Below are 14,612 nucleotides of genomic sequence, written 5' to 3'. Positions count from 1 at the left end.
CTTACCTTTAAAATGGATCTGTGGAAAAACAGAGCGAGAAGTTGAATTAGGTCAAAAAGGACATAGCCGTCTTTCTTCTCCACCCCGAGGATGTTGGGCATGGCGAAAGGCCGGTCGGCATTGATGCCTCGGTAAGCAGAGGTGGTCCAGGGGAAGAAACCAAACTGGAAAAAGTACTTCACCACAACAGTCAGCTGAGAAAAAGAGAAAAGAGACGATTAAAATAGATCTGAATGAGGTTTTAACTGAAAATATGACAAATTATTATTCAACAATAAGTAAGTCCGGGTAGTTACCACTATTACATCTACTATGCATTATGTCTGTAACACATTGCTACTAAACGAACAGGAACCACACAATCATCATTTTTCAGAAAACCTGTATGTTTGTTGCAAAAGGTCACAAAGCATGAGGCATTAAAATGAACTTTGCACTCAAAAAGACTTTTCTGCTACTGTGAAAACCTACTTCTGTGTAGATTATAGCCGTCATCCAGAAGCGTTTGGTTGGCCGGGGCACAGACAGCATGGCCCAGAGGAATATGAGAATTGGCAGGATGAGGGAGAGGAGTGAAGCCGACACAATGTGGTTGAGAATGATGACAAAGTAGCACAGCATCTCTGATTTAGACACCATGGTGTTGTAGAGGGCAAACATCAGCTTCAGTGGCCTCGGCAAGGTCACAAAAAACTTATCAGACTCCGAGATCTCATCGTTATCGAACATGCTTTAGAATGAAGAGAGAGGAAAGAAAGGAAAAACACAATGATGAAGATATCAGTCATGATGTGAATTATGTACAAGATTATTGTGTCTACTAACTTATTGAGCAGCAGCTCGCTGGCAGTGAGGTTTCTTGTTTCCTGACTCAGAGGTCTGGGCGACTCTGTGAGGTCAAGACTTTTTTCTCCATCACTTTCTCTGAGATCCAGTGAGATGCATTTTGAATAATTGGAGTGCTCATCTTCTTCTCTCTGCACTTCCTCATCAAGCTCAGCTTTCCCAAACTTTGTATCCACTTGTTCATCATCTATCTCCTCTTCATGCTCCTTCTCAGATTTCCTCCCATCTTCCACATCTTTCTCATCATCAACCCCCTCATCTTCATGTTCTTCTTTTTCTGTGGTGCCATCTTCACAGCTTTTAGAAAAAGAAAATATACATTGAGTGAAGTTTACTGTCTGAAGAGGTCAAGAAGAAGCAATGAATGAAATAATAAATAGAATAAAATGGATGAGAGTCTGGGTGTAAGCACATCTGTCTACTTGTATATGTACTTTATAATTTGCTAAAGGTAGTTGCGGGCATGTTTACTCTGCATTACTGAGATTGTAATGTAAAATGTAGTTGCACTGTCATTTACCTTTGTACAAGCTCATCACTGTCGAATGAGGTTAGATCGACATTGGCCTCTTTCAGGAGCCTTCGTCTGAGCTGGTGAGCAGCAGGCTGCACCAAAGGAGGTTCATCCAGCTCCTCCTGTGTTGGCTGTCGGGAGCCCAGCATCGTCTCATCTGTCATACAGCTGAGAATAAGCCGGAGGAAGAGAATTAATAAAAATCCAGAAAGAGCAGTAAACTGAATATAGAGTGTTTATGCATGCAATAGTTTAAGTTGAAGCACTCAGCTAACTGCATGCTTTTAATTGCATGCGGATGAGGACACGGTAGAGATAGTAAGCAAATGCAAATGCAAGCAAACACAAACAAAAGTAAGAGAAAGAATGTCATATATTCAGAAGTCAGTAATCTACCTGGAAAAGCTGCTGCCCCAGGACATTTTGGAGGCTTGGTTCTTCAACTTGGCATAGACATGGTGTGAGGAGGAGTCAGCAGGTGGGGTGGAGGGAGGAGGCAGGCAATCCAGGCCATCTTGAGATGACATTGTATTCTGACGGGAAATCCAGTTTTCATAAAACTGCTTCACACTCTCCTGGCTCACCTCTTTACCCTGCAGAGTGATGAAGCAAAAAAAAAAAAAAAAAAAAAAATGAAAGTCATCACAACCAGAGAAACTAAAGCAGCACTGACTGAAAGACTAAAGCTGACTCAGGTGAGCAAAAGTTCAGCACAAATGGAATATATGCTGTTGCACTTTCCTATACTGACACACTGGTTTGTGAGTTATTTGCTGTATACAGTAAATATCACTGCTTGACCGACAGGCGATCTAATATTGGCATTGATATTTAGTACTATAGATGAAGACTGTATTTAATTTTCAATATTTTCCATGTAAAATATGGGTTTACAATTTTTTTTTTGCAAAAAATATTAAAATTTCAATCAAAATTTTCAAACAATAAAATGTAAAAAGTTAGGCATACAGGTACATCACCAACTAATGGTGGCTAAAAACGGGTCCTAAAGTTTTTAACATGTCACCAGATATATCTCTCTGGATTATTATAGATTTAGATTCTTTTCCAGGATGGATCTCTCCATGCTTATTCTATATTGTACCATACAATGAAATGTGTAATCAATATGACCATGGAACAGATAATATACATTTCTAAATAAATAAAAAGAAAGTAGAAATAAACACAAAAGGTTTACTGGGGTTGATTTTTTTTTTGACATCTGAAATATCAGGCTTATCTTGAACAAAATCAGATGTTTATCCTTAACGCACCTTCTTTTGCTGCTGGTTGAGTAAAGCTCGCTCAAAGCGCAGCACTTTGGAAATGTCAAGGTTGTCCTTACAGAAGGAGTTCAGTCCATCTGTCAGGTCATCAGCAAGAGACTGGAGTAGCGCCCAGCTAAACTTTATTGTGCTAATGATACGTTGCAGGATGTTTTCTATAAGAGGGAAAGTAAAGGTAACGGGATCATTAAACACATCTGTGATCTTGATGAATGAAACACTAGAGGGGAAAATCTCCATTCATCACATAGTGGAATGTGGATAAAATAAGAATGATCAAGAGAAATAAAAATAATTAACATATGGAGATCTGGATTTATTATGATACTCAAAATAAAAGTGGAAAGATCAGATCACAGGCTGACCAAGCTTCTGTGGAAATTATTTGAGACAATTCAAAATGAGTGTGTGTGAATGGTTGTTTGTCTCTGTGTAGGCCCTGTGATGGACTGGTCATCTGTCCGGGGTGCACTCTGCTTCTTGCCCAATGATTGCTGGGGCTCCAGCTTCCCCATGATATTAATAAAGAAATGGTATGATATTCATTCATTCAATCAGTCTCCTAACCGCTTAGCCCGATGAAGGGATGGAATATATGCTGGGGAAGCTGGAGCCTAACCCAGCAGTCTTTTGGGAAAAAGGCAAGGTACACCCTAGACAGCTTGCCAGTCCATCGCAGGGCAAAATGTCATAACATGACAATTCCAAATGAGGTTCAGTACGTGTGTGAGCTCCCTATAATGTAATGTAATCCCTAAAACAGCAATGTCTGTGCTCATGTATTGCAGACACCGCCTCATGTTACATCGAGTGGGTGAGGGTACTCGCAAATTGCAAAATGAGCCAGAAAGGATAAAAACAGGGAGATGGTCTGTGGCCACCACCTGTAGAACTTTTCCTTCCTAGAGTTTGTCTTGCTAGTTGCCTCTCATTCCCAATTTCCCAGAAGTGTGACTGACTTTGAGCTACATGATAAACCTTTATTCTTTATGAGCAGTGTATATGTAAATACACAGAGGGTCATTTGGAGGCATAGCATTACATCTCTCATAGGTTTACTTGGCAACAAGATCTAGGGGTTGGTTTTGAAATGTGTGTGTCTTATTGTTATTGTACCTTTTTTCTCCTCTTCATCCTGAACCATACTTTCATCCAGTTCATCCTCACTGGAGTCTGCTCTATCAAAGCCTGAAAACAGATTTCATCATCTGTCATTTATGAAAAAACAATGACAAGCAATCAACCCTCCCACCTGTGAAGCAACATAAAGATGAATATCTCATTAGTAGTTATAGTAACTAGGACTGGATAAATGCTGCAGTTCTTGCTCTTTAACATCTGACAACATCTATTTTCATACATAACATGAACATTTTAGATTAACTTATTTAAAACAAGTTTTAGCTAAACTTTGTAAAGTAATGTTTGAGCAGGAAAAAATAGTTCAGTTAGAATTACTGTAGTTAAAAAAAAATAACTACAGGACCTCCTGCCCTTCCACATGCAAATATGAAATGCCTGAAGTGGGGAAGATGCAGCAAGACTCCCAGACAGAACTGAGCAACATAACATGTCAGATTAAGTCAGATATGATGTGAAAAAAGAGAAACTAGGATGGCAGTGACATTCAATGGGTTATGCGAAGAAGACAATGAATGACAGGCAGGCTTAAACATCTTAAACATCTTAAATCTGAAATGCAGATTCTGTCACTGTTGATTCAATTCTTCTAATCTAAATCACTGAGCTCAAGAAGACAATAGAAAGTTGTTGCTAACGAAATAGAACGTTATTGCTCACTCTGCTGCTTTCGCAGTTCTCTCTTTGCCCTTTTCTTTTCTTCTTTCTTTATTTTTTTCTTGTCTTTCTTCAGGTCTTTCAGAGCAGTCTTGGAGCTGGTGATCCAGGCGTTGTAAGCCAGCTGGGACATCAAAGACACAGATGCACAGCTACTGATGCACAGTGACAACATAAACGGCAGGCTCTTAGTTTATGAAAAGCTAAATACATTTCACAAATGTATTATGAGTTTATTGCCTCTGGTTATTCTGACTCTAACCTGAAAAGCTGATTTCTTCTTTGATGGTTCCTCCTCCTCCTCTTTCTTCTCTATAACTTCCTCCTCTTCTTCCTCACTGTCACTCTCAAACAGGTGGTAGCCACAATTGTTTTCCACTGTGTCAAACATAGCAGGGTCAGAACTAGATCGGCATACGTACTGAGCCTCTTAATAAGACTAGTCATTCAGAGCTGCTCCGATGCAGCAGATCCGTGTCCAGAAAACACAAGATTTATTGCCACATCAAATGTGTGAAAATGGTTCTTTTTGCCAATCATTGTGTGATGCTGTGCCCACCTCCGGGCGTAGAAACCCAAGGCTTCCACCATTTTCCTGCATCTCTCTTAGCCTTCTCATCATCATCTGGAAAAGAGCATTTCATTTTGTTGGTAGGTTGCTTATATTTGCAGTTTCTTCTGAGATTCAGGGGTACCATGAAGTATGCATAGATTATTTATGAAATATAGATTGCATTAAAAATGACTTCATTGAATTTGAGTAAACTTTTTGTCACGAGAGAAAAATCATGAAGGTGCACTTAAAACATCGATACTAAAGAGCCAAAGGCAGACAGGAAACACATAAAGGTGTTCTGAAACGTCAGCACAATTACGATACGGCCGGAATAAATCAGCAAAACTGATATTAATCAACCTGCCTAATAGTTTTGTGTCTGCTGCGTGTTTACCTTTTATTATCTTATATTGACTTATATCATCTTGTTATGATCACAGAGAAACATTCGGGAAAATAGATTGTTCTACAGACATAATGAACACTTTAAAAAGATTTTTTTTTTAAAAATCATCATTACTACATGACTTTTGACTTAAGATATTTTGTGATAAATTTGCTAGAAATTAGACATCACATGGTTATAAAAAAACGGCATAATGTCGGTAGTTTTTGTATCTAAACAACATTTATGTGGAAAGCACCAGCTCAGGATTTGCTAACATTAAAACCAGAAAATAGAAGAGCTTGTGTTACCGAGTGCCCCCTGCTCCTGATCTGCAGGAAGTACATCTGTGTTTTCTTCTGCAGGTCGACTTTTCTGTTTAGATTTAATCTTCTCCATCCTGCAGGAAGAAGTTAGACATGTTTATTACTCACTGTTTACTCTTTAAACAGAGGATAAAAGGGCGATAACAAGAGGGGAAATATGCTGGTCATCACTTTAAACAGGATCCATTAATTGATTTAGTCACTGTTTTACTGTACAGTCTTACTGTCTCTTCAGTGTCTCAACAGATTTCTTCTCCATCTCCAGCCTGGCTGCCACTTGCTTCTTCACTTTGGCCTCAAACAGCTCAGCACCCCTTAGAGAGATACAGACAAATTAACATGAATTTAGTTCTTGTCATCGTTTGTTTATTTCTGAGCTGCTTGTGTTTTTATTTGTTACATTATCTGTAGAAATGTAACCAAGCTTTTACAAGTAGCAATGTGAAGTAGCCTCAAACAGATTCACGGATTGCTGAACATATTAAAATCTGAACCAGTTAAGTTTCCAATAACTTTTAATTCTTTTTTTTTGGGCTTAAATTGTCCTTCTCTGAGTGATTTTTTTAAAACATAATTCTACTTTATGGTTATTTCAAGGAGATTTATAATAAGCCATTAATAATTATCAATAACCCTTAAAATAGAGCTACAAAAACTATATTAGGTTTAATGTTTATAACAAACTGTCATTATGGTTTCTGCCTTTCAAAGCATATTGGTATTTCTGTCCGGGCGAAGACCTTGAGGCCAATATCTTTGAGGACTTGAGGTCGGACACCACATAGAGGAAGTAGTAGCTGAGGAAGACTCTCCTTTGTGCCAGGAGGACGGTGAAACAGATTGCATCCCAGACGATGCCAGCCTCACCCTCTGGCAGTTCACACTCATCGTCAGGTTCAGCTGGAAGACACAAAAAGAGAGGAAGAAATATTTCTGGGAAACAAACATTTTGACAAAACTTTAGTTTTTAGATGCTCATTAAAATCTTAGATACCTGTTTTCTGCATCTTCCACACATCAAACTCAGTTTAGTTAACTGAGGATGATCATTTTCCTAATCCTAGCCAAAGCCAAAGCCAAATGCAGATGAAACTAATGAATAACAAAAAAAATACTTCTTTTTTTTATTAACTAGAAAAGCCCTCAGAGAGTGACCTTCACTATGCAGTTCCCCCATGTTGTCATTTCCATCCTCCTGTATAATCCTACTTCTTCTGGAACTGGAACTTTGCTGGGATTCAGATCTAACTTTGATATCTTATCATATATGTTGTAAACTTCTTCTGTACTTTTACCATTTAATGTGGAGCTATATGCATATATATTGAAAATGGACCGTAATAATAAAGAATCCTTCAAGAAAATGCCTTGATCCAGATGGTAATCCAGATCACTCCCAAAATTGAATGGCATTAAAACGTAGACCCATTCTCAGAAAAAACATCTAAATCCATACAGTAGTTTTTTGCGTAAAGTTGCTACAGACAGACAGACAAGCAGACGGACAGATAGTTGAACATTGGGAAACATCATCTCAGACTGCAATTAGCTACCAAAATTCTGCTTTATATCTGAAAAAGTGGGCTGGAATGAAGTTTGTGGCATGAATAAAACCTTGATCTAGTTGAGATTAAGTAATTTTTAAGGAAAGGAAGAAATATTTATTTGATATCTTATGGGTGTTTTTTAAAAGGCAATGTCTTAAATGTCCATCTGAATTTTATGAAGTAATAAAAGGAGTAAGAAAATAATTAAAAGCAAAACAAAAAAACAGAATTAAACAGAATTATCATTTGCACAACCCCAGAAACTACCTTTGCTACTGCTTTGCATTACAACAAACTATTTTATTAGTTTGCATTGTATTTGCATTTTTCTTTAAAGGGAGATGCTTAATCTTCTTGTTAAACATCTTTTGCAGTTAATCATAATTTGATCTTCAACCAGCACAATTTACAATCTTTCAAATTAAATTAAATATAAATTAAAAAAGTTACATATTTAAACTTTTTATGTTTATGTAGAAGTGCAGACTTGTGCAAATGAATTAAATACATTTTTCAAAACAAATTGATATTTTTCTGTAATACAGTGTGTGAAAAAGCAATACATGACAGTACTATAATGCCATATTGCTACTTAGCTGTTCTTATTAGCTAAACACAATGTGTACAAACAGAAGACAATTGGGTGTAACTTTTACAGTCACTTACGGACATCGTAGCCTTTGATGGTGCAGAACATACTAAAGGCCTGAATTAACCAGCAGCTGTTCTTCAACAGGCTGTCCAGATAGGCGCAAGAACCAAGCTGAAGAAAAGACAAAAAAACACAGCTTTAAGTCACACCATCGACTAAAGAGGCCTCACGGGAAACAGCTAAATGTTTTGAATTACTCTATGCAACAATGCAGGTTTTAAACCTTTACTGAACTGTACAGTCACTTACAGACAACAGGTTCTTCATAGCAATTACAAAGCAGGTGTAGCCAATGAGCCAGTCCCAAAGTCGAAGGATGTATCTTACAGGCTGCATCAGCACGCTGCCACCAAACAACATAAAGTAGAAGCAGGCCACCAAGTAACCAAGACAAAAGATGTTGATCCGCGTTGTGCCAGTGATGAAGATGAGGCAGAGAACCAACCAGAAAAAATAGCTGAAAATAAACACCTTCACCATGTCGAGGTAGCACCTGAAGACAAATCAGGCAGACAACATTCAAAATTGGTCTTTGATATGAGTTTGCACACATTTGTGATCCATACAGAGTTCCCTCAGCCCTCTGCAACCTTCTGCAGGATGGTTTATGGATGGATGAAGATTCTGTTGACAGCAAAATGGGAAAACTGAAGTAGAGTCACAAAAAAGCCAGCGAAATAAGGCTCATAAACAAATACCCACGAAAGTGGAATTGGTCCATGAGTGCTTATCCAGCAGTTTCTGTTTTCCAGAATTGCTTTCATGAGTTTGACAACACACATACATTAATAATCTAACTTCTAAACCCTTAATGCTCCTAAAATGACCACAAAGCAGGATGATGGACTCCCAATTCTCCACCTGCAGATTAACTAAGAGAGCAGGAAGCTGTTTGAGGAGATTAACTAAGTGCTGCAATATGAAGTTCACATTGTTTCCTGCTCTTATCAAGAGCACATATTTAGAGTTCAGAAAGTTAAGTCAAAATAAAAAGGAAAAAAAATACATACATTTTATCTTGTACATGAAAAAGGCATGAATGAAAAAAATTCAAACTTCAAATATCTGGGTTGAATAGATTGACTATAATAAAGCCCTTTAGATATTATCACAATATGAATAAGTTTAAAGCTATTCAATAGAATGACTGAGAAGAGAGAATAAAACGCAGTAACATCCAACACTTCAAATAAACAGGTAAACTATATAATAAAATTTTTTTTTTAAAAATTAAACATATTTTAATTTCCAAAGATGCGAGCATTCATATCAGTATGAAAAAGCATACTGCTAAACAATGTCAGCCAACAACTGAAGAAATTAAAATGGAAATCGTAAGCTTATATTTAGTTCTAAAGGTAGATGAAGAACAAAACGACGTTAGGAAAATCCAAAAGTGTAGTATTTCCAACCTGCAATGTAGGAAATTGTCAACAGGTATGAACTGATTGAAGGAACAAGGGTCCAAACTGCGGCTGATCTCGACATTGTCACCAGCCAGCAGTCGCACTGCAGCTCGGTTTTCCTCCACAAACACCTGCCACTGCAGAGAAGCGCAAATCAACAGGAGGTGGTCGTCTGCAGCAATGAGGACAGAGAAATATGTCAGAAGAACAACAATGGGCATAGGGAATAAAAGTTATAAAAAATGAATAATAGTAAATGGAAGATAAACTTACAAAAAATGAAGGCCGGATTGGGTCTCATAGCAAAGTCAGGCAGGAAAAACCACTTGATAACATTAGAGGTGAGAGGTTGAGCTGCAGTTCTCCAGGGGTAATCTGTCAATCAAATAAATAAATCTTTACAGAATGATACATTTACACTCATATTCATTCACTATAATGTTGCTCATTTGCTTTAAAAAATGGATTTAAAAGAAGAAAAACTATTACTGATAACACTGTCCAACTATACGGAAAAAATATCAGAAAGATCCCATACCAACACAGAAAGCAGGAGGGATGCCGATGCAGAGCAGGTACTGAACTACCATGAGTCCAGCTGTGAAGCAGCAGTATTTAGGCCACACTTCCCCAATAGCCTTCCTGCGTCGTCGGAACAGGACCACCATTAAGGCACAGGAATGGAGAAAGGCATAGAAATCCATCCTCTGACCGATGACATTCACTGCCACGATGAGACTGATCTAAGAGGAATTGTGTGCATACGAGGAAGTCAGATGTCTTCAGGAGCACATACAATGATGTGGACATACACATATCTCAGTCGTTCAAAGAGCACCTCTAGTCCAAATTTGTAGAAAAAGAAGTTGATGAAGTATTTGATGCAGGGCAGGATGCCATGGTCAAGATGCTGCCTCGTGATGCCTTGGAAAATTATGCTAAAGGGTGGTGGCTTTAGATTATTATTGAGGCGGAAGTAGAGCTGGTGGCGATGGACCGTCGCCTCAAACAAAAGCAACCCCAGCACCATGAGATGGTTCTACAGTGCAGAAAAAAAGCAAACAGACACAATGCACAAGTAGGGTTTAAATAGTTAAGTATATTTTGTTTGAGATTTTGAGAAACATAAAGCATGCTTAAAAATGTGATCTTGCTCAGTTAGTTAATATATGTATTATTAGCCTTATATAGTATAGCTTTATTATTCCTCTCTTCTATATTAATTGGATTTTGTGGGTAAATTAAATTCATATAATTTTCAATATCATTTTTATACTCCTTAAAGCAACTATTCAATCCAAAATACACCTGGCACCTATATATGTCCTTAGATCCCCAGCCTGCAGAGATATTGCTTTCACTCTGAAGTGTATGCCAAAGCCTAGACATCAGTAGCATGAACTTAATAACATCATCTCATGCAAAAAAAAAAACAAAAAAAAAAAAAAAAAAAAAATATATATATATATATATATATATATTAAAAAGGATTCTATTATCCAGGCTTTATCACACCCTTAGACAGGGGAGGATTCTGCCTTCACATTTGCGCAGTGCTCCACACCAGTAGACGGGGTCAACAGGTTCAATGTAGAGAATAGACCTCCTGATCAGCTCCATCATGTTTCCTCTCATTTCTACTTCATCATCTAGTCCTGAGCTATTGGATGGCAGCAAGCCCTAAAATACCAAAAGAAAAAAAGAGTGAGGAGGACAGTGACAGTTTTAAATAATATATTTTTGTATTTTACTATATATGCTGATGTATACTGATTATTCATACTAATCCTTGTCATTGCAGAAGTACAAAACAAGAAGACAGAAAACAGGGAGCATAGACAGGAAATATATGTACAAACCTATCCATAAACAAATACACACTAGCAAACAGATTAACTGTGCTAAACTCACAGCAGTGCAGTTGGAAGAGTAATCAAGAGGTTTGATGACTTTGAGCTGGTAAAACATCTTGCACACAACCATAACACAGGCCCACACAGCAGAGATGCTGGATGCCATGGGTCGTAAACGTGGAAAAGGGAGTGCGAAGACCCACAGAACCAAAAACAGGAAGTTCATCAGCGAAACCTATGAAAATGATAATCACTCACATAAATCAATAATGTTTTTTCTTCATAACACAATACATAATAAAGCTGCTCTAGGAGAAACTGCGAATCAATTTTGAAAAAGTAAGCTGGGTCCTCACATTTGACAGGCATCATTAGCTTAAAGATTTTTATACATATGACCTTGCATGCACACACACACAAACACACACATCCAATATCCCACCTCTTGTAGAGACACCCAGATGATGCCAGAAGAAACTATTTTAAGGCTGTGAAGCTCCATCAGCCTCCAGCTCAACTCCTGGAGCCTATAAAGTCCAGACAGAACCTGAACGAGCAGCAGGCTCGCTCGGTCCACAATTATGTTCCACTTGTCTTCACTATTGCTTTGCATGGTTTCTGAGAGGAAGAAATGCTATTAAAAAGGGAACAAGGACATCAGACAAAACACTACAAAGCATTACTGTAATAACCTTAATACAGTTCAGACAGCAACACACGTGTGCGTAAATGAAAAGGAAGTAATACAAAAATTGACTAAATAAAAATCAACATCAGACTTATCTCAACAGACTCCAAACCTCTTTAAGAAGTATAATTTTAAAAAAAAAAGAGGCATCAGAGTTATAGTTGTGGTATTATTGAAGAGAGCTTGTCAATATGTAATGCCATATCAATTCATTTTCCTGCTCGAAACTAATCCAACTAAAGAAGACTAGAGACCCATTTTGAACCCCTGGTGGTACTTACCATCTCCTGCTGAGTCTTCCTGCTCTTCAGCTCCTTTCTCAGAGAAGCTTTGTAGTCCAATGCTGTCCAAAGTCTCCTGACTTTTAGCATTTCCCATCTGCTCCTTGACAAGCCTGTTGTCCACATATTTTTTTTTCCATTTTGAGGAACATATTAGTCTTACACAGTAACATTTATAAGGTAGTTTAAGACAATTAACTTGCAGGTTCTAGGTAATAGACTTCTCAGCAGCATAAATATTTGACTTACTATATGCTGACATCACATAAAAATGTAATATGGCAACTAAGTCAAAAACTGAGAAATAGTCTTACCTTTTCTGAAACTTCTCAATGTTTTCTTTAATTCTGGGAATGGAAGGAGAAGGATTATATTGGAAGCAATAAACTTCAAATATTTGATTGTTAATCTGATTGTTTCATGAGCAGTCATTGAGATAGTTACTGTTTAAGAAACCTTTGGTGGAATAGATTTGTGTCAGTTTGTACATTTATGGCTTTATTTAATGATTAATTAAAGTTGTGGCATGATGAGTGACAATATTGGACACAGAGGGAGGACACATCTTAGTCAGACCAATAGGACCAATAGGTTCAAAAAGCCTTTGTCCATCATGTTCTGTGTTATATGCTGTTCCTGGATACTTCAACATCTCCTCAGACTTAATTGACATATTTTGTGTTTGTGATGCTGACATTTTTCAATATGCATTATTGTACTTCATTAGGCCTGTGCAGCTACACATCTCCCAAAAATAAAAAGGTCAGCAGGTGAGTATTTTTGTTAAAGTAAATTGTAAGGTGAAGATCTAGCATGTCATCAACATGTGGTACCTGCAGAAACATTACACAACATCACTGGTTACAAATGAAACATTCAGATATTTTTAATTCACAAAAACTAAACACAACTAAACACAATATCGGCCTCATTCCATGCAGATTCCCAATATTAAAATGAATTTTTGCACATTTTTGAACAACGCAGTTTTCAGACAATAGTTTCTGTTTTCTGTACTTCACATGATAATAAAATCAGTAAGCCAGTATATTTGTGTTACATGTTCGACAAGATGCAGAACCAACCCCCCCCCCCCCTCCACATCAGTGTTCAATCTGATTAACAGCTTTGGCTAAATTTCTGGCTTCTACATTGACTGGTGTGAGACCACATAACTAGGCGGTGTAAGACCACATGACTGTGCCTCATGTACAGTCTCATGTACATGACTCATGTATATCAAACAATATCATGACAGGCTTAATATATCAGACTCATTTATCATTACCTCCTCACTCAACAGCTTTGGTACATTCTGCATGGAACAAACAACTCAAAATCCTGCTTGGCTTGATACTAAACAAAGCATCTGTAAATGATCTCTCTATTAATCGCATTGCATTCATAGATAAATCACTTAAGATGAAAAGCTGCTTCAGAACTGACCTCGTAAATATCGCTGCCTATTCGAAAGCAAACTAATATGGTACTTAATCTCAAACAATCTCCTTTTTTCTCTCACTCATATCTGGCATTACCCCATATTTAAAATCAATAAATATCCCATAAACATCACAGCATGGAAATTGAGGGGGATACACCAGCACTCCAGAAGTTCTCTCTTTTTACATTTGATTTGTTTTTTCAGTCAGCCGCACAACTTACTCCAACGCTGTTTTGACCAGTATATACAACAAAGAATAAAAAAAAGTATCCATAATTTCCACCATTTCATTTTTTACTGTTTTCTAAAGTGCTGATTTTCTGATAGAAAATTACCATCAGAGATTTGATAAATGCATCTCCCACCAAGACTGTTCAGACTTAATGAAATGCTTCTCAAATTTCTGTGGGCCTTGTTTCTTATCAATAAGTGAACACTAAACAAGTTCAGATATTGAGAAATCACACCCAACAATCATCTGTAGGAAAAGAAAGGAACTGCATCAAAAACAGTGTGTGAGGAATCTGTACAAAGCATCAAAATGTCTGAAATGTGAATACAAACAGACTTATTAAAAAGAATAAATGTGTGTCTTACATGTCAGATATCATGTTGACTGAACCTTTGAGTTCTTCTTGTCTGGATAAAGAAAAGGACAGATAAGTTAACAAAAGAAAGAGAGATGAAAGTACATTTAACCTGAAGCTTACTGTATCAGGTGCCTATGAGTGCTTACTATAACTACACCTGATTTAACTATCACCTGGATTTCAGCCGGACAGGTACGTGGTCCAGGTCGGTAAGAGTGAGGAAGTCGGAGTTGAAGTAATGCAGCTGCAGGATACAAGCTAGAAGAAATGCAGCAGGAAGCAGAATACGTGCAAAAAGCTCCACTGTGCTGTACCTTTCCAAACCCAGGTCACGGAGGCTGAACAATCAGACAGGAGAGGCGAGGATTTAGCTGAATTAAACTAAATCAAATGTCTTATTGCACCATAGCATGAATCGTACAAAATAACAAATTAATT

At 37.5% G+C, this 14,612-nt stretch overlaps 1 protein-coding gene across 1 annotated transcript in view; it reads right to left on the bottom strand.

Moving 5' to 3' along the window:
* Positions 1–14,612, bottom strand: part of LOC306754444 (piezo-type mechanosensitive ion channel component 2) — a gene marked incomplete at both ends in the record, with an annotated part of 41,704 nt that overhangs the window by 13,383 nt on the left and 13,709 nt on the right. Inside the window, 26 exons of the mRNA XM_079238463.1 lie at positions 6–194; positions 472–730; positions 826–1,143; positions 1,367–1,528; positions 1,757–1,953; positions 2,638–2,804; positions 3,766–3,837; positions 4,450–4,570; positions 4,709–4,824; positions 5,006–5,071; positions 5,699–5,787; positions 5,938–6,027; positions 6,454–6,613; positions 7,927–8,023; positions 8,162–8,405; positions 9,325–9,490; positions 9,592–9,693; positions 9,857–10,061; positions 10,157–10,357; positions 10,834–10,998; positions 11,230–11,406; positions 11,614–11,789; positions 12,141–12,253; positions 12,455–12,487; positions 14,182–14,223; positions 14,348–14,512. Of these exons, the coding sequence (XP_079094589.1) occupies positions 6–194; positions 472–730; positions 826–1,143; positions 1,367–1,528; positions 1,757–1,953; positions 2,638–2,804; positions 3,766–3,837; positions 4,450–4,570; positions 4,709–4,824; positions 5,006–5,071; positions 5,699–5,787; positions 5,938–6,027; positions 6,454–6,613; positions 7,927–8,023; positions 8,162–8,405; positions 9,325–9,490; positions 9,592–9,693; positions 9,857–10,061; positions 10,157–10,357; positions 10,834–10,998; positions 11,230–11,406; positions 11,614–11,789; positions 12,141–12,253; positions 12,455–12,487; positions 14,182–14,223; positions 14,348–14,512 (3,892 nt within the window). The remainder of the gene's footprint in view (positions 1–5; positions 195–471; positions 731–825; positions 1,144–1,366; positions 1,529–1,756; positions 1,954–2,637; positions 2,805–3,765; positions 3,838–4,449; positions 4,571–4,708; positions 4,825–5,005; positions 5,072–5,698; positions 5,788–5,937; positions 6,028–6,453; positions 6,614–7,926; positions 8,024–8,161; positions 8,406–9,324; positions 9,491–9,591; positions 9,694–9,856; positions 10,062–10,156; positions 10,358–10,833; positions 10,999–11,229; positions 11,407–11,613; positions 11,790–12,140; positions 12,254–12,454; positions 12,488–14,181; positions 14,224–14,347; positions 14,513–14,612) is intronic.

This window comes from Telmatherina bonti (assembly GCF_933228915.1).
Source record: "Telmatherina bonti genome assembly, chromosome: 4".
Lineage (NCBI taxonomy): Eukaryota > Metazoa > Chordata > Actinopteri > Atheriniformes > Telmatherinidae > Telmatherina > Telmatherina bonti.
Note: the sequence above shows the minus strand (reverse complement) of the source record. Positions and strands in the feature narration are given on the sequence as shown.